At 45.3% G+C, this 20275-nt stretch overlaps 1 protein-coding gene across 1 annotated transcript; it reads right to left on the bottom strand.

Moving 5' to 3' along the window:
* Positions 1-32: 32 nt before the first annotated feature.
* LIX1L (limb and CNS expressed 1 like) lies at positions 33-17955 on the bottom strand. The gene is made up of 6 exons (XM_030542051.1): positions 17658-17955; positions 11098-11261; positions 9838-9978; positions 7243-7338; positions 4295-4372; positions 33-4088 (listed from the first exon to the last, which is right to left on the bottom strand). Exons 1-6 carry the CDS (start codon positions 17944-17946, stop codon positions 3846-3848), a joined length of 1011 nt encoding a protein of 336 aa, XP_030397911.1. The 5' UTR covers positions 17947-17955; the 3' UTR covers positions 33-3845.
* Positions 17956-20275: the final 2320 nt, after the last annotated feature.

Genomic DNA, 20275 nt, shown 5'->3' with positions numbered 1-20275 from the left:
AAAAACAAAAACAAGAACACAAGAACTAAAAATGCCATTTACAAATCAAGTTTATAAATGCATTAAACATTAATACTGTCAGGTAAAAAGGTGGCATATAAAAATATATATACATATAAAAACCATCAGACATAGGCTTGTTAGGACTAGAATACAACATTAGAAGGCCTAAGAATAACGCAGTTGCTTCTTGATCTCCCTCCTGTGAGAACATTACTTCAATATCCACATGCCACTAGTTGAAACATCCTCCGCAAGAGGCTTCCTTAGAAAGATGGAGTGGAGTTGAGAGGTGATCTCTGTGGAGATACCCAAACTGTGGCAGGCTCCTGCTCTCAGAGTGGGACCTCAGAGACTAGTCTCAATTAGTGAGACACCAAGAGCCAACGTGAGAAGAGATCCACAAGGATCCCAAAGTGGTAGAACATTTTTTTTTTTATTTTTTTTTTTAAACAACAGCCTTTGACTCAAGATCCCACAAGAGATCCCATCAGCTCTTCTGGATTATACACTGAAAAGGCTTTAAAGTGTTATGAGGAAGATTATTTTGTGCACCAGCAAATCATTGCTTTGTTAGACTGCACTGTCTAAGAGTCGTGCTCTAGCTGGCTATTTAACCTGAACTACACTAGTGAACTGAGAATATGAAACACTGCACAAAGTGCTCAACTGTTACCCTCTTCTTCCCCACTGCCTGAGGCCTCCTACCTCTTCAGTGCTGATTAGAGGAAAAGCCAAGAGGTCGTGATTGACATCTCATCTGAATTACAAGCAAATCTATTGCATTGCACACTACATGTTGCAAATCAAACAGTACTGGAAATGTACCATGTGGCTGTTTTACAAAACATCAGTTTTCCCCCTACTTTGTAAAGGAAGAGTCTAAAATGACAACGGCCTTGGATGACTGAGCTACGAGCAAGCTTAAAACTAGTCCCATTACAGTGTGGGCATAGCTGACAGATACTTTCTGTACCATGGCTTCCTACTCCATCAATTCCTGTGCCATTTATGTCACCACAAAAATAGATTCAGACTTTGCTATTAATGGAGAGAGCCCAATACTGTAAACTTTTCCTTTACAAAACTAATCAGACACGAGCAAGCCCTCACAAGCAGGATACGAGATTAAAGAGTCCCACATCCTTTCAAATAAATGCCTTGCACAGCAGGCTTACAAAATCAACAAGTCACTAGATAAAAGGTAAAAAGGTTTGGTAGTTATGATCTGAGAGATCAGTTATTGCCATAAATGGGAAACACTAGAGTATGACTTTCTATTGAGAATATTAGAAGCTACAATTTTGCTTTTTGAGCATTAATATTCAGTTGTAACTCAGCAGAACCAAATGGATCTGGATCTTTGATCAAAGTGCAAGTTTGGGCTAAGGCCCCACAGCAAAATATGAAATATGGGCTCCCTAATGCCCATTAGATGTTTCACAGAGATGCACAAAGATCAGAAATCCAGGGACTTGGATGGGCTGGGCTGCAATGACTTCCCATTTTTCCATGGTGCAAGCAGTGAGATGTTTTCATTTTGTAACCAGAGCAATGAATACCTGCTTGCATTGAAGTGGCATCTGTGTGCACAGGAGAATTTAGCGGACTAGAATCATTTGAGGGCCAAGAAGAAGTAAGGGGTGCCCAAGGTGTTAACTCCTTCCTTCCCCTGCCTCCACCCCCCCCCCCCCCCCAAAACAACTGTGTAGAAGCCAACAATCAAACAGTTCTATGGTTGTGCTTTGATTACATCTTCAGTAAATATGACCTGATTAAAACAGTGCTCGCAACTGCCCCCATCTCCACAAAGCAGCAGTTTTTCTGCCCATGACATAGACATCCACAAACTATTTCTGACCATGAGGGTTCTACCTGGGCAAAATGGACTAACCCCCGTAGATTTCTTTCAACTTTCTTAGGGCAGTTAGGTAACTAAGAAACGGTTCACAACTGAGTGCCTAGCCTGTTAGGAAAGCTCAGTGTCAATCCCTGGGATAAGCAGACCCTAGAGAGGAGTTGGGAATGCAGTTTTTGTCTAGATTGGATTTCCCTTTTGTGCTGCTATTCTGCAGCTGGCATTTTTTCCCCTTTCTGCTATAATCTGAATGACAGACACATCTGGGTATTTGAAAGGATGCTTTTAAGCTACTTGTACTACAGGGCTAATATTTATACTAAGTGCAGGGCTCTATCAGTTTAAAAAAATAGTGCAGATATAAATTTACATGTCAGGAATCTTTTGTTCAAGCAACACTATAACAAACAGAGCAAGTTCCAAAGTGGAGATTAAATGCAGCCCTCTGCAGCCTACTATTTTGCATGGGTAATCTAAACCTTTTAGGGAGTAAAACCATGTAGGGAGACTGTTCTTGGCATCCTCAAGACGGATCTGACCCATATTATAAACAAGTTAGTGTGCTATAGCCTAGGTGCAGCCCTGTTTATAACTTGGTTCAGACCTCTCTACGCTGGTCAAAAGAAACCAAGTGTAGTTGAGGCTGAACCACAAGGTTTGGATCCAGATCTGACCTTCCACTGCTGGGGACCAGCTGGATCCAGGTTCTGCTTCAAGAGGTTAATACAGTTCTGGTCAACAAGGTAGTAAACACGGGGCCTTTGGTGCTACATCTGGAACAGTTCCCCCAATGTTTCCGTTAGCCAGTTCTAAATATCTGGCAAGTGTTTATTAGGTCTTCCTGAAAAAGGTTTAGTCCGACATTGTGTTCAAAAGCAACCCAAAGCCAGGTTGCTAGCATGGAGACAATAGCATGACACCAGAAGTGGTAGGATAGCCTCAGAACTCTGGCATCCCCAGCCTAGGTGAGACTAAGTAACTTATGAAGTGGACAGTACACTTTCCTAGAAGTCGAGCATCTTCATAGCACCACTTACTAGTCAGCCTAGGGAATGGCATTCCAAGCTCATCCACTCCTGCGGGGCTAGGGGCAAATCCCATGAAAGTTCAAAGGGGATTCAAGAGGGGGACTGCAGAGCTCTTAGGGCTGGGAGCTCTCTCTAGTACAGACGTAATTAAAAAGCTGAGCCCAATTCCTTAATACCAAAGCCAATCCCTTAAACACCACCAGAGTCTTGTAATTTGGTATTAAGGAAGCAGTTTGAACATATGTCGCCAGCTGACTCTCTTTCTGTACAAGAGAGAAAAGATTGAAGCTAAAAACAGATCTAAACCTCCCATCCTGTAACACTTCGTGGAGTTTTCAATCTGATCTCAGATGCAGATGGCAATTTTGCAGACTGACCCCATATTTCTATAATGGAGCAAATCAAAATCCCAGATCTGAAACTCCATGTATGTGCTTTGAGGTGTTCTCCATTGGAGCATGAATACTAGTACAAAGGAGCAGAACATATTGCTAGGTGCTGTGCTTTTCAAAAAGAAGAGGGGTTTGACTAAACCCCTCAGACTGCAAAAGCAGAAGGAAAGGCAGTTTTGCGTAACATGCCATCTGGATCTCTTCAAATCCCGATCTCCCTGGGGAAATGCTACATTTCCACTGAATACGGTCATCCGTAGAGTACCTAGGTTGAACGAAGGTCTTTAGAGTAGCGTTAACACTGAAAGGCTGCATTTTTTTTTTAAATGCACTTTTAAAGCGAAGGAATTCTTTAGCAGATTGAAAGCTGAAAAGTAATCTAAAGGCTAATACTAAAGGGTAAAAATCTGTACAGAAACTTTTAAAAACATCTTCTTAAAAAAATGTGCAAATGGGCCACGACTCTGAAAAAAGAGGCAGCTATGTGCCCTAAGTGATACTGTACAGATCCCTTCAATGTGGAATTGTTAGTAGGCATGGAGAAGCTGAACAGTTTGCGTGCAGAGTCTAGCAGTTGGAGGAGTGCATGCTCCCCAGCTGGCCAGCCGCCAGCATCAGGATGTCTTTCTTCTCCTTGTGGAAACGCAGCTCTTTCCCAGCTAGTCGGGCTTCATCCAGCTCCCTCTCCGTCGAGGACAGCTCTCTGGAAAGGACTCCTGGGGTGCTCTGCTCCCTGTTCACCCAGTCCATGGCCATCTGGTTCCTTATATCGTCATCCAGAGCACGGTGCGAATAGTGAGCCAGCACCTCCTAGTAGGAAGAAATATGATGGGAGCTTATGAATGGTGAGTCACTAAGAACACGCGCATTAGTTAGTAGCATCTGGCTCACTTGCACACAATGGGAAATGAATGACAGGTCTGGATGAGCACCGAAGCAAAAGGTCCAAGAATCCCTTAGGCACCTGCAGTGCTGCTGCCAAAGCAGCACTCAGCCAGTGCCCAGGCCAGCCTTACCTGCCGTGAGCACTGCCTCTCTCGCATGGCTTTGAGGCTGCCATTCCAATGCAACAGCTGGAAGACGGTCATCAGCTCCTGCGAGGGGAAATGGCAGTCAGCTTTGAAGGGCAAGAGTGTCAACGGAAGGAACTGGCGAATCAAGGGAGGGACCGCAATGTACACAGGCAAAATGCTTCTCTAGCATACAGCTGAAAGCCTGCTTTCTGTACTACAGAGCCCTCAGGAGGCAGTGTTCTCTAGTGGGGAGGGCACTGGACTGGGACACAGGAGACCTACTGTGACCTTGAGCAAGTCACTTTGCCTCCTGCTGCCACAGTTTCCCCCTCTAAAATAAGGATAATGATACTGACCTCCTCCGTAAAGTGCTTAGAGATCAGCTGCTAAGAAGTGCTAGGGCTACGGCTGGTAATAGGTGTGGACTATGATTAAAAGACAGGCTAAGCTGGGGAAGATACACAGGAGCGAATTAGTCCTTCCTTCCACTTACATTGTTGCCCATTGAGTTACTAAGCCCGCAGCAGGGAGGGCTTAGTGGTTAGAGCAGACGACTGGGAGCCAGGACTCCAGGGTTATATTTGCAGGTCACCATGTGGCATTTACAGACCAGTTCTATTCTCTTATCTGCAATCCTGGGCAAGTGGCTTCATCTTTCTAGATCTTTTCCCTCACCCATAAGTTAACCACCTCACAGGAAGCCGAAGCATCGGGAAGTTTGTGAAGTGCTTTGAACTCCTTGAGTGAAACAGGTTAGAAGCCATTACTGCTACTTAGACAATAAGCTTCCCAGGGCAGGAACAGAGTTATGGGTTTGTCCAGTCCTACCACAGTGGACGCCAGACTGACCGGGCCCTAGTGACCGGGCACTATTGCAATATAAATAGATTAGTGATCACAGCAGGCTTATTTAAAGCTGAGGCCATGCTGATAAAGTCCTACAGTACCGAGAGATGAAAAGGGCCATTCATGGAACAACTATTTAAAAAGGACAGATGTTATTGTATAGGCTGATCTACCAGCCCAGGGCAATGCCCATGCCTTGCACAGCTAGACAGAAGACCACTACCAGTGATGGGATGGGAAAGATCCTTCAGACTGCTAAATCTTTATGATACCTCTTGTGCCGTAACATCCTCTGTTGGTGCTTTCCTATGCCATTTTTATCCCAGGAGCTATTGCACCAGACACTGGTTGGTGATAGTGCAGATCTTGGTTGTAATGGAAACCAGGCAAACATTTCTCTGATGGCCGCACAAACCCCATTCCATAAACTCCCACAGAAAGTCAGGCTTCCCACAGACAATGCAGCCAGAGGACTAGACAGGATGTGGCATCAGTTTGTGTAAACAGGGCTATTAATATAAACACTTTTATCCTCCGCCTACAGAATGTTACCATTCAAGGGAGACCAGCAGGGCAAAAAGTCCGTGTCAGGAAAGTCTGCCTACAGCAGAGAGTTCCAAATAAAAAAATAAGTTACGGGCTTAAGGCGCCTGCCTACATGCATGAAGCTGCAAGCTCCTTTGAGCATCTGGCAACTGAAAGTAGGGTCTATTTCTCCCCTTCTGAGAATCATATTCCTGAATCCAGACAAATCAGCTACTGGGGGGGGGGGGGGAGAGGAGAGTCCGTTTCAGGTTTCCAGTGATAGTAATATCTGTACTTCCACAAAGGGTCTTTCCCCCCCCCAAGGATCTCAAAGGGTCTTCCCCCCCCCAAGGATCTTGAAAAAACAATTAAACCTCAGAATACTCGAGAGGTAGATGGCCCCATCAAACAGAGAAGAGAACATGCAGAAAGATGTGGCAGCAAGTCAGATGCACAATTGGGAACAGAGTCCCAATTCTGTGAGCCCACTGCTCAAGCCATTGCACAAGCCTCCCTCCTAATGGCAAGGAATAAACCCCAGAAAAGCCTCAGCTCCCAAAGCATCATCTACATTGATTAAAGGTGTAACTGAAATGAGGGGATGTCTACACTGGAGCTGGAGATGTAATTCCCAGTTCAAGCGATGTACATTACGCTAGCTCTGATTGAGCTAGCACACAGCAGTGTAGCCACGACAGTGGGACAAGCTACAGTCCCAATAAAGACCCCAGATACGTACTCGAGCACCTAGCCTGACCAACCAGTGCCACTGTGGTTACAATGTTATCAGAGGGGTAGCCATGTTAGTCTGGATCTGTAAAAAGCGACAAAGAGTCCTGCGGCACCTTATAGACTAACAGACGTATTGGCTACACTGCTATTCTTAGCATGCTGACTCGATCAAAGCTAGCACGCACATATCTACCCAAGCTGGAGATTACATCTGCAAATTCAGACGTACCCCAAGTAATCCACTAAGATGATCTCAAGGATTTCAAGACTTCAGTATGCCTAATTCTATAAACTTACATAGTGCCTTTCATCCAAGTACCTTCAGGTGCTTTGAATTGGAAATAGCTAGCCCATTTATCTTCAGAGAGGAGAAAATGACAACAGGTGAAATGACTTGCCCAACGTGGGTCAGAAAATCAGTGGAAGAGCTGGGAATAGAACCCAGAACTCCTAGTCCTCTAACCACTAGACCATGTTGCTTCTTGCATTACCAATATATTCCAATACCGAAGGCACTGCACATGAAGCATGCACAACCCCTTCCACAATACTGGTCTATGTGAGCGTGTCAAGAGCTGTTTTAATCAAAGGGGAGCCCAAAACAGAACACTGCATAATCCAGGTATCGTTGAACTTTGGAAGGCTTGAAAAATCCTGGTCTGGATTCTGTGGCTGGAGCTCCTATCTAGCACTAAGGGTATAGCATCACAAAAGCCATAGCAGCACATGCTTTCTGAATGCACAGACCTGGTACCTTCTGTAGCACTGAATGATGTAACTAGAAGATTTTTTTTTTTTTTAAACACTTTTATCAAGACTGGAGCAGGGGATCAACTTATGAATAGTACCTGAAACTCTAACATTGATTTTCCCTTGTTGGATTCCAGCATGAAACGGAAAGCACCAATTCCAGTGTTCGGGTTATCGGCTTCTTCTCGATTACCCTGCAACAATGAGTAATAGTAAAGAATTACAACCCCTAAACAGAACAAGGCAACCACAGAGCTGGCACGCTGCTAAGCGGTGTTCCCACATGGCTCTGCTGCTATTAGTCAGACATTTTCAGGCTCCACAGACTTTGTTTGTACTTTGAGGAGGCAAACTTTAACCACCTTGAATGTTTCACAGATTCTACAAACATGGGAGAGATTTTGAACTCCTCCAGCTCTCAGTAAACAGTGTGCTCTTGCTAGGAGACGTCCCAGGACTGAAGCGATCAGGACAAGACAAAAGCCAATGACTTGTCTCCATCTTGGAGAAACATGATGATACTTTACAGCAACCATAGCTAGATGAGGAGCACTCAGAGGTGCTCTGGAATTAACTGGATTCAGGTGGACAATGCAAAACCTGAGATTTGAGCAGGGAATCTTGGAACACCCAGAAAATGTAGTATCTGTGACCTGATGCTCAGGGCAGATTTCCTCATACATACTTCCACAGACTTCTGTGTGAACTATGAGGGCTTATATTTTCAAGAATCATAGAAATGTAGGGCTGGAAGAGACCTCAAGAGGCCATTTACTTCATTCCCTTGTGCTGAGGCAGGATTAAGCAGACCTAGACCATCTCTAACAGGTGTTTGTCCAACCAGTTCTTAAAAGCCTTCATGTTTATCTAGTGTGAGGGACCAGTGACCATTTCAATGTCTTTTGGACCACTAGGATCATCACTGAAGTCCAGCAATACCAGCTTTCCAGGAGATATACAGCAGTAGGTTAGGTGTTAGGTTCACTCCCTCTAGGGCACCTGGCATTGGCCACTGTCGGTAGACAGGTTACTGGGCTAGATGGACCTTTGATCTGACCCAGTACAGCCATTCTTATGTTCTTCTGTAGTATTTTCCTAGCTTCAGTACCTGATGAGGTAACAGGTTTTAGAGGTCACATTGTGCATGCCTGTTGTATCTTGTACTTGTTGAATAGCATATTAGCCAGTCGCCTCATAGGATCTATGCAAATTTTGACCATGATTTCATTGCAAATTGTTTCATGCTCTTAGCACAAGACAGGGGACTGAATTTGACTTCCAAGTCCCTTCCAGCGCTACATTTCTATGAGCAGATGCTATCTTTCCATAACATTTAGGATTGTAAGATTGTTTCAAGGTTCACAGAGTAGTTTGGGTTCCATTAGGTGCTGTCTGAACGCACAGTAAAAACTCATTCTGACAAAGTATAATTTTGGCACTAGGAAGTTTAACATGCCTACCACCAAGTATTTAAACAGGTACGGCTTTGTAATGCACTTGGCTTAAATAATGAGGCTGCACACAATAACAGGCTGATCAGAGAAGATCCACACCCCAAGAGTTCATCAGGCTTGAACACTGCAGGCTCAGTAATGGAAAGGAATTATCTTGCTCCAGGCCCAGTGAGCACCAGGAAGTCAGACCCCTTTTTTGAAACAGCAAGCTGTTATGTGTTACATTTTGGAGGAGCAGTGCCTTGTAAAGCCCTAACAATTTTCCTCCTCTCCCCCTCAATGCACTTAGAGAAACTTTTTTGATGCTTTCAGACCTAGTCAGTCTTGTTTTTCAGAGCCTATCCCTATAAAAGTACACAGGATCCCAGATAGGTGGCAACCTTACATTGATTGTAACATCTATGGCAGAGAAGTCACCATGTAATAAAATGCTCCTGTTTTTAAATCACATGCTCCACTTTTCTGTCATCAAGCCCCATCACCATGAATCAGGGAAAGATTTTCAAAAGCTCTATGGGATTCAGAGCACAAATCACCTTGAAAGTCAATGGAGCTGGTGCCTAGTTCCCTTAGGCTCTTTTGACAATCCCATCCTGCAGGCATTCCAAGTAATACTACATGGAACCCACTATACTCCAGCAAGTTATTATTCACCTTTATCTTCTGAAGAAGAAAAATAAGAGACTATCAAGCCAATCTTTCTTGGGTTACTGGTAGTACCAGACATGGGCAGGCATTGAGTAAGCCAGTCTTTCATTTTAGCTCAAATAAAAGCAGTTCTATACAAGAGACACATTTTTATATTTAAAAGAAACTTGGCCAGAATTGTAGGAAAGGGCGTGAAGTGCTTCTCCTGGAAATAGATTAAGTTTGGAGTTAACAGGCCCTCAACAGTGGGAATGCTGAAAACATTAAGGGCTAAAAGGTGCTCTCCAGTACACCAGTCCAAAGTAAGTCTGCTGCTCTAACTGGGTGCAGATTTAACTCCAAGTGCAAGGCTGAGAGGACAGCTGGAGAAGGGAGTTTGAATCCAGGAAGGCAACAGTTTGGGAGAAAACAAGAATTAGAGTAACAGTTTATTTTTATTTTTAGTATTTCTGTATCATTCCAAGAATCACTGGAAAACCTGTCATAAGGGTTTCCAGATGCAAAAGAAATTTCCCTTCCCATAGATTTATGAAACTTTCCAACCAGTCTGTCCCTATCAACTACGACAGTCAAGACATTCAAAGCCCTTACGTTGAAAGATGCCAAGGCTTCCGAGACACTCTTCTCAATGAACTCATCAGTGATCCTCCGGGAGGGGTGCTCGTTAAAGACAGAATTCATTAATGCAATCTTCGCAGCGCTCCTCCTGGCTTCAGCCTTGGTCGGACAGAACTGGGGACAGATGTACATACCGTCAGAACAGGAAAGCAGAGACGGCTGAGATCAGTTGAGGCCGACACACTCCAAAGTTCTCCCCACATACACGAAATGGCTGTTTAGCGGCAGTGTTTGTGGAGTGCTGGAAAGCTATTTTCGCAGACATCCTGAAGTCATTAGGAGTGTGTTTTAAACCACAGCAAGCCCAGCCATACTGAATGCAAAAAGTTAAACTGGAAACTGAAGTCAGCACATACTATGTGGACATAGAAATACCACCAGCTGGATTGCCAACAAAATTAATTGTCTTAAAACCAAAACAAAGCCATCCTTCTCTAAACACGAGGGCTATGCTGCGGGATGGGGAGGCAGCTCAGCTGCTGGAATTGTTTCTTTTGGATGCCTTCTTCAAACCAAGACTAGAACATAACCCTGCCTTAAGCCACGTCAGGAAAGGAATCCGAAACGCAATCAGAACCCTGTGTGATTTTTGGACTTTAATCTTTCTGGTTAAGTATTTGGATTGGACCTTTTCCTTTGCAACAAAGGAAAGGCAGCGGCTATTGATCAAGCCTTATTAGTTTTGCTGCCAAACTTTTCTGAGCATCTTGGGAGGAGACACTGGGTCGAATTCAGAGCTGTATTAGGGACTGAAACTCTACTGAAGTTCATTGTCTCTAGAATTCACACTGTAACCATACTCAACTACTTAACCCTGTACAGAATAAGGCATTTAACTTAAGGCAAATATTGCTATACAACAGTTATGCTAACACTTGCCAGTTGCCTTAGATGCCATGTATACAACCTCACTATTTGCAGAATCCCTATTAATTCCCTGCAGTGAGTGTAGGGAGTATGGAATCCTGGGGTAACATAGCTAAAGCAAATCTCAAGCTAAAGACAACCACTGCACTTACCATGTAGAACTAAGTTGGGTTGGATATATCCCTCTACTATCGGTCTGGATCCCTCTGTGTTTTGGGCTCCCAGAAAATCTCCAGCACCCACCCCCCACAGCGATTCCATTAGAATGGGGACTTGAGGGAATTGATAGACTCCCCTCGGTCAGTTCTATAGAGAACGAGCTCCGTAGCTAGAGCCACTCCAGTCTCTGTAGCCATGTGGTCCTACCTGGAAGCTGCCAAAGCAGCTCCCCCCAGGCAAAGTGACATAGCAGACATAAGGGGGGCTGTTGGAAGGGACCATCTCGTACACCACCAGGGCTCCGTTTTTCAGATCAGCACCACGTGACTGCTTCATCTGCCAGAACTCCTGAAGAGCTTCCACAACATTCACTGAAGATACAGAAGTCAGGGGAAAAAACGTTAAGGACGGATATCAGAGAAAGGAATGGTCTTTTCATACCACAAAAACTGTGGGCAGGAAACTAAGCCTGAGAAACTGGTTTTACTGCTCCCCACTTGCGATTGCTGGTCTACAGAAATGGAGAGTCACTTGCATATTAACACACATTGAACTGTACCAATATGACAGCAGGGTCCCTCCCCATGGAGCTAACAGCCCAATTCTGAGAATGGTCAACTTCAAGCAGAATTGTACGTGCTCAGCACCTCTAGACCCAGGTTCTAATCTTGAGACACAAAAGTCTAAACATAGAGTGAGTGAGTTAAAAGGCAAGGCTTTAGCTAGTGAAATTTTCCTCTCAGAGAAAGCTGGTAGGGTAGGAAGACCGAAAGGCTCTTGGAAGAGTATTTTAAAGAAGAGATCTGAGTTAATAAGGAAGAAATCAGCAATGTCTTTTTCCTAAAGGCAATCTATATTGGTAGTGATGTGTTTGACCCTTGCTTGGGCCAATTAGCTGGGCTGTCAGTGTCAGGAATCGGACTGGATGCGATTCTTCAGACATTTAAGACCACAAAAGATTCTGCAGTGTTTAAGTGGCACTGTGAAACAGATGGCAGGGCTAATGAGAGCCAATAACAACCTGACTGACCTGCCCTAGAACTAAGATGCCCAAAAGAAATCACCTGCCCTTAAGTCAGACATTTCATGTCCAGTTTGAGGTGGTCACTGTTTTATGGAGCTGCACAGAGGGCTCATTCAGAAAAGGCATGGGCTGCCCAATTCAATCCTTACCTAATTCCACTGACATTTGGGTGGGAATGGAGAGGCCTCATTTAAGAATCATGACTGCCTTTCTGAATGGGAGGAGGTATAACTGAATGGAGAATCACACACTAAAATAAGGAATATCATTTTTAGTAGACGTGTTTTGTTGTTTTTTTTCCATTCATGTCAGGAAACCAGAGTCTAAAGCTTTAACCCTGGCTTACTTTGCCAATTATGGTCCTTTCAGGATAAGAGCCAGTCTTTAACAGTCTTCTAGATATTCCCTAAACAAGTAGAACATTTGCCATACTAGATTCAAGCAGATATCCTGCCTCTGCCTAAGGACAATACCCCAATGCTTCAGAGAAGGCAAAAATCCCACTACGCACCCAACTAACTGTGCAGGGCTGCACAATGCAGAAAAATTGCTTCCTACCTTCTGTGGTGATAAACTTGTGGCCAGGACCATAAGAGTCAATTACTCTTATCTTTGCATACGCACAGGAATTACAGTCATCAACATTATCCAGGATTCTCTGCAGCTCTGAATTTCAGGTGCTGAGAGGGAAGAAGCATTTCCTTTTATTTGTTCTAAATTTATCTGCCCTTAACATTAGAGCAATTCCTCCTGCCACTGCAGGGATCCCACAGCTTCCATCAAAATCCTGAGTCTGAAAATTCTCTCTAAGCTATTTTCTACACTAAATAATTCTAGGTTTTGCGAAATCTAGCTGCAGGAAAATCCTCTCCTAACCCATCTCCGTTACCCTTCTCTGGGCCTTCTCCAACCTCAGTTATCACTTTGAAATGAAGCAATGTACAAAATGAATTAGAGCAACATTTTGTGCACAAAAAATGCTACTGGAAAGAAGAGTTAGGCCCTTCCATGCGGAATCCTGCTAGAGAGTTATTCCAGTTTCTTTTACAGAAAGACAGAACAAGCAAGAGGACTCCCTTGGTTACAGAAATCCCCCCATGGGAATGTGACAAGACGGAAGATCAGTTTGGTGACACACAAAGAGTACCATGCTAGGTACTTCAAGCTGTCCAGCTAAACATTTTATTAGCCCACAAACTGTGCTGTGAGTAACAGTTTAGGTTTTCAGCCATGCAGTTTTCAGGATAAGAGAACTAACTTTATCTTATTGCCTCTAAAGTTATTAGTTTCATTAGCTTCCTGTAGAATGGAACCAACAGGATAGTTACCCAAAGTTTCTTACTAAAACATTTTGCCCGCCTGCCTCAGATGCAGTGTTTCAGGGAGTTAGTTAATAACGAGCACTTGGCTTGGATCACTTTCAAGTTTGGAGTATGGATTTTTCCTTAAATACACAACATGGGGGCAGTTTTAAACCCGAGAGTCACAGGGAAACATATACAATCTATGTGGTTCCTGGCCAGCCCTGACAGCACACCAGCCTGAGCATGGAATTCAAACATGGGCAAGCAGACTCCCTTTCTACTGACAAGATAAATCATGCCTATAATCTCCCATGGGGAGCCAGAGACAATGCCTTATTCAACAAACAGTTTGACACCCCATTTGGCACAGGGCAACTGAATCTTTGCAGCTATGACTGAATACCAGCAACTTCGCAAATGAAAAACTGAAATTACGCCACTTCAAGCATCATGAAAAGGCTGAAATCACCCCCTTGTTATTAGGAACATTCAAAACAATAAAAAGTTTGTTAATTTAGTTAAGACAAGAAACTGGATGCTGAGCGCCTGAGAGGAGGTAACAAGGAGACACTGTTTAGCCAGTGCATGGGACTTGAGTTTTCAGTGTGAGACAAGCTGCTTTCTATGTTGCACACTGCTCATTTGTTTTGCAGAGTGCTTTGTTAGCAACTGGTTCATTAGGTTTGGCAGCTGAGGAGCATCCAAGAGGTTCTCTCTCACAGACTGAAATCAGTGCTTCCAGCCCAACAGAGAATGGGGGTGATTTAAAAAGAGAGAAGGGAGAGTTAAAAAAGTAACTGGAACTCGGCAAAGATACTTTCAAGAAAAAACTGCAAGAGAAACTCGGCAAGCCTGGTTGCTGTGAATGGAAAAAAAGACTTTAAAAAAAAATAGTATCAGAGCTTATAGTATTCCTTGAATATGCACAGAGAATATTCCTATCTGTCTTTTCCCTTTCAGCATAGTTACAGCTGAACAGCGCTATGAAGGCCACGCCACCATGCATATTTATCAGGTAATAAGTGCTTAGCCAGCGGAGTGATCTTTCAGCCAGTCAGACGGACAAGCGCATTTGTTTACAGTGGCATACGGATTGGGGGAGGAGGGGGAGAGACAACTTCCATCTTGTATTTGTTCTGGGTAGCAATCTTCAGCTCTCTGCCTGACTAGAGTTCTCAAAACACATCACCGATTCACCCCCATCCTCCCTAAGAGACCGTGCTTGAAATGGGTGGATTCATATTGTTCAAAGTTAGGGTGATCAGATGTCCCGATTTTATACGGATAGTCCTGATTTTGGGGTCTTTTTCTTAGATAGGCTCCTATTACCCCCCACCCCATTCTCATTTTTCACCCTGTCTGATCACCCTATTCAGAGTTCTGCTGCTGCCATGTGAGTTAACAGGAGAAGAAGTGGGCAGACGGGAAAAATCAAAAGCCACAAGGAAAGATGTGATGACTGGAGGTTCTGATCCAAAGAGGATGTAAAATAACATCTGTGTTGCAAGCCAGAAGTTGGATGCGTATTTTGGCTGTGACCCTTAGAGAAACAACTGAAGATGTTGAGTTGTCCAGTTTTCCATTAAAATATTAACACTTATGAGCAGGCCCAGCCCCGCTCACAACGTCTGATGACTAGGTTCGACAGTGGAAAGCATCATTAAGATCAGCTTTTTGAAGACTCCTAGCGGCAGCCAGAATACTATAGAAAAAGTAGTCATTTGAGACACTGCTTGACTGAGAGAGAGGGCCAACTGAATCAAATGGTACATTAATTTAGTGCAGAAATGATGTGTCGTGATTAGTGCAAGGGATCATGTTAGGACAACTCAGTTATATTTGCTGCTGACTTGCTGTAGGACCCTGGAGGGTTGTTTTCAATCTATGCCTCAGTTTCCCTGTCTCTAACCAGGGATGTCACCAGCAGGTTGCCAGGTTTATTTTAATATTTAAAGTGCCCTAAGATCCTATTGCACTAATAGTGATAGAGTATATACATGGCTCTTCACAACTTTAGGACATGTTCCCACACCCAGAACAGTTTACCATATAAGTGAGAATGTGAAGGAAAGCAGAGCACTTGGGGTTGAGAAGATACAAGCATCTTGAAATGAAAAAGGAAGAAGATTGTTGGGATTTGAGAAAGGATTTGACAGAACAGAGGGGCTGCGAGGCAGATGATGTATCAACTTCCATCTTGCATACAAGACACCAGTACTTAGCCAAAGGAATTTTAACACATTTGAGAACAGCAGACACTGGGTCAACAAGCTCTAACACTGACACTGGCAGCAAGAGGTCCAGTCAAAATCCCTTTTCAGCATTTATGACCATCACCCATGGGGGAATGGGAAATGCCAAGTGCACATGCCCCCCAGCCAGAGAAATGCACTGAATCTACAGAGTACTACATGGAGCAAAAGCTTTTCTCCTTTTTCAAAACTTAACCAGTAGAAAAGCAGCAGTTCCCACTTAGCTTTGTTACTTAAAGCCAGGACACGAAGAGATGTAGCCCACTCATACATATATAGAGTGCTTTGGCCATCAGTCATATCAATTGTTTATTGCCTTAGCGCGTAGACCCTGGTCCCTGTATTGTGTATATGATAGCACATCTGACTCGCATATTAAATAAGGAAAAGTAAGTGATTCCACATGGTGCTGAAATGCTTCTGAGCCAGAATAGCAGCAGTTCCATTGCATTCAACTCACATAACGTCTGCCAAGCATTTATCAGTTAAGATGTGTACAACTGCATCTACTGGACCTGCCGCCATAACCGGAACTCGGGAACTCAAAACAGTTGCAAAGCATCTCCAGATGGGTAGGGAGAAGGATACTTAAACCTCAGATTTTACTGGCACAAAGGTGGAATCATCTTTACTGCTTCCACATTTCTTGAGGATCAGGTTGGATGTGCAGGAGACTCAGCTGTGAGGTTTCCTGGGAGTGCTTTCATATGAATTGGGAGCATCTGAGGCAATACTTGGCGTCCTCAGGCTGGGGTGTGGTGTAGTTAGCTCTCCCACAGCAACCCACTTTAGTGCAGACATACAGCTAGTCACTTCTTCCACTCACTGTGGTGGTGAAAAGAATCGCCTGTAGCTGCAGGTAAGCTGAGCAGGCTCTCACGGAAAATACCGTCACTTAGAATGCAAGCGTGGGGGTGGGAAAAATGGAAACCATCGGTATGGCCAGCAAAACACCCATCATAGCTGTCCTGTGGGTGTGAAAGAGCCTTTTGTCAGGCACTAACCAGACAGTAAAGGTCTCATACACATTCTCAGGACCCAACCATTAACAGACACAGAGCTGTCAAACAAAACCTTACTCCTCTGATAGGGAGATTAGTAACTGGCGTACATTTACGTAGCAAGTTACAGAAGCACCAGGAGTTTGAAACCTACCTATCTTCAAACATAGTAAAGAATTGTTCTAGAGCCTACACCTAATCCCCTTTCTCAACATTCCTGCCCCCCCGGCCAGTCTTAAAGTGACATGTACCTATTTTTTCCAGGCCTAAGTTTTCAAAAACTAGTGATTTCAATTGACCAAACTGAGACACATTAAAGGGACTTGATTTTCAGACAGCAGATGACTCAGTGCAGTGTGAAATACAGGCCCTTTTAGGTGTCTCAGGCTGGGCACCCAGGCAAAGCCCAGGCAAAAACAAAGGACCAAACAGGGGGAAGAGTGCAGCTGACATGATGCAAAGTACTATCAACTGCAGGTGGTGAAACAGAACGATCAGCTGTTTGCCAAAAGAGCTGTCCCTTACTAGTGACCCCTAAGTTCAGTGAAACAAGTTGTGTGGTTTTTGGTTTGTTTTTTTGTAAAAAGACATTATAAGAGAAGAGCAAACACATTACCAATGTCTTCTGGTCACTTCCAATCTGCTGGTTCACCTCTGCCACATACATCCCTAAGTGTAAGGGGATCTCCAGCGCCAGGAGCCCCCAGTTAGAAGTCAGGATGGAGTAGCAGGTCTCTTTCCTCACCTTCACTCTATCCCCAAGCACAGGGAGTCCCCACTCTGAAGGGACAGCGGAGTGGGGGGGGCTCTCTTGGCTCCCCTTTCTCACTTCAACAGTCACACTGCTTGTGGGGGCCGAGACCCAGGGACAAGGCAGCTCTGCAGTGGGGGGGCTCCATCCACTTCCTTGATCCATGTGATAGGACTGGGGATCCCCTCTGTACGTGCGTGTGGGGAGCTATTAGGGATCCCAGTGCTCGGGGCAGGGGGACAGTCCCCCCCTCACCCAGCCGGGCCCTAGCGCTGTGTACAAGGGGTTTAGCTCCCCCAGGGCTGGGGGTCCCAGCCCCCTCACGCAGCCCGGCGGCAGCGCTACGTGCCAGGGGCCCTGCCCACCCGAGCTGGGGTGGCGGGCACCGGGGCCCCCCCCACCCCACCCCACCCCACCCCGGTTCCCCTCACTCACCTCGGCCGTAGCCCTGCGTGTGCTTGGCGAAGCTGCGCACCACCGCCTCCACCGCCTCGCGCAGCACGGCCGGGGGCCCCGCTCCGCCCGGCGAGGCCCCCGGGCCCGGCAGCCCCGGAGGAGGCGGCGGCAGCACCAGCGCCGGGGGCGCCGCCGGCAGCGGGGGAGGAGCGGGGGGCGGAGGGGCCGAGGCTGCCGCCGCGGGGGCCCCGGTCACCCCGGGGCGCAGGGAGCGCAGCGTCCCCACCCCGGGCTGCAGCCGCTGGGCGCGCACCGACTCCATCATCATCGCCGCCGCCTGCCGGCCTCCGTAGCCTGCCCCGACTGAGCCGAGGAGGGGGCTGCGTAGCCTCGGGGCTGCCACTCACCGGGCGGGCTGGGGAGGAGGGCGGGCCCTGCAGGATGGAGAAGCCAATCGCAGCGCAGAGCTCCGGGGAAGAGGCGGAGAATGAGAAGACTTTGGCCAATCACAGAGCTGATTCCCAAAGAAGTGGGCGGGGGCTGAAAGTGATCCGTCCAATCAAAGCTCGTCTTCCGAGAGTTGAAGAATATGAGAGGGTAGCCGAATCAAAAGAGAGTATTCCCAAGGGAGGGCGGGGTTTGAAGATTTATACCCAATCACAACTCTTATCGCTAACGATGACTGAAGAGCGAACGAATCAAAAGGCATATTATCAATTGAGGTGGCGGGACTTCTCTAGTTGCCCAACCAGCAGCCTGTCTGGAAGAAAGTGGGCGGGGAATGAAAATCTAGACAGTTAAATTACGCCTCACTGGAAAAAAGACGAGAAACATGATAATACTCCAATCACAGCCCAGGTTGTGTTGTCAGGGGGCGGGGACTATGGGATTTAACCAATTAGAACCCGCATATCTCCTGCTAGAGAAGGACAGTCCTGTTCTAGCGCAGTGGACCTTGGGAGTGTGGGCAAGTGCAAGGAATTCTGGGAGTTTGGCCAAGGGGTAAGGATTTTGGTAGTGTGGCCACGTATCCTGGAAAAGTGTGGCACAGGGCAAGGGGTTCAAGCAGCCAGGACCCCTGGGTTCTATTCCAGTCTTTGGCTGTGGAGAGGGGATGATTAGGCTGGTCCCCACCGCATCATGGCAGGGAGCACTCACAGGATCTTCCATTCTTCCCACTTAACCTCCCTCACTATCTGCCACTTCATCTGCCCCCCTTAATTTAGACCTACCCTCCCCATGATCAATCCCCAGCAAATGACTCCTTTCTCATTCACAAGCATCCAAACCCTCCGACACCCTCACGAGCCATGGGTCCCCTAGAGGCGGGGCTAAGTGGGAAAGCAGCATCACTGGATGCTATTAATATCATTATTATTACAGAGTGGTAGCCATGTTAGTCTGTATCAGCAAAAAGAACAAGGAGTACTTATGCCATCTTAATTATCACGACAAAAGCTTTTTTCTCCTGCTGGTAATAGCTCACCTTAATTGATTAGTCTCATTATAGTTGGTATGGCAACACCCATGTTTTCATGTTCTCTGTCTATATATATATTCCTACTGTATCTTCCACTGCATGCATCCGACGAAGTCGGTGTTAGCCTACGAAAGCTTATGCCCAAATATATTTGTTAGTCTCTAAGGTGCCACAAGTACTCCTCGTTCTTATTATTACAGATGAACTTGTAATTGGATTATGCTGAATCAGCAGGATGGTCATGTTCTCTTTTTTTTTTTTTCTGTTGATGCCATTTAAAATATGTCATCCACAGGACAAGCTAACAGAAGTGTCATCAACGTGTGGGAAAAGATAGAGAGCTCGGGTATGTGGCAGAAGTTGTGATATATTAATCATGTGCCCAGGATAGGGTTTGCATTTGTGTTTGTTCTATCAAGTATCTGAACATTTTACAGGAATCTAAGAATCAAATCAAACCAAATTGTATTTAGTCTGCTATCTAAAATTTATATGTCTAGATCTTTATACCATGCCTATCGCCTGAGTACCTGTGTCCATTTCTGTCTTCTCTTATGCTGGGCAAGACCCTCCTTCTTTACAGCTCCCGCAATCTGGAACAGCCCCACCCGTATCTTTCTGCTTCATCGATTTTGCTTTCTGATCTCAGCTGAAAATGTCTCTTTTCTCACATCTTTCTGCTGTTATTTATTTAACTCTGAAGCGTGCTGGGATACCATTTATATGAAAGACACTGTAGAAAATAAAATGGTCTTTTAGTGAAGTGTAGTAAAAGGGCCCCATGGAGTTGCAGAGAGAGAGGATCTGGAACAAATAGCCTTTATTCAGAGCTTGTAATTAGATATAGTTCAGTGGAATGAGCAGAAAGAATTAAGAATTGTTGTCCCTCTGCACCATGCTCTGGCTATCCCTTTTGTTTGGCAAGAATTGACAGTTGACGCAAGCAAGGGCACCCACTGGCTCTCCTATGTTCTCACCACCATGAATGGTTACTCAGCACATTTTTAAATTAGAGCGTTTCTGCAGCAGCACGAAAGTAACAGAAGGAGACTTTGTGTGAAATGGCGGAAGATGATCAGTAGAGTAACATGCAGGTTTTATTATGGTTGGCTTTACATTACTACTGAAGACAGGTGGCAACTGGACAGACAGCCCTGAAAACATACTCCTTTAGGGA

The sequence above is a fragment of the Gopherus evgoodei genome, chromosome 24, assembly GCF_007399415.2.
Source record: "Gopherus evgoodei ecotype Sinaloan lineage chromosome 24, rGopEvg1_v1.p, whole genome shotgun sequence".
Classification (NCBI taxonomy): Eukaryota; Metazoa; Chordata; order Testudines; family Testudinidae; genus Gopherus; species Gopherus evgoodei.
Note: the sequence above shows the minus strand (reverse complement) of the source record. Positions and strands in the feature narration are given on the sequence as shown.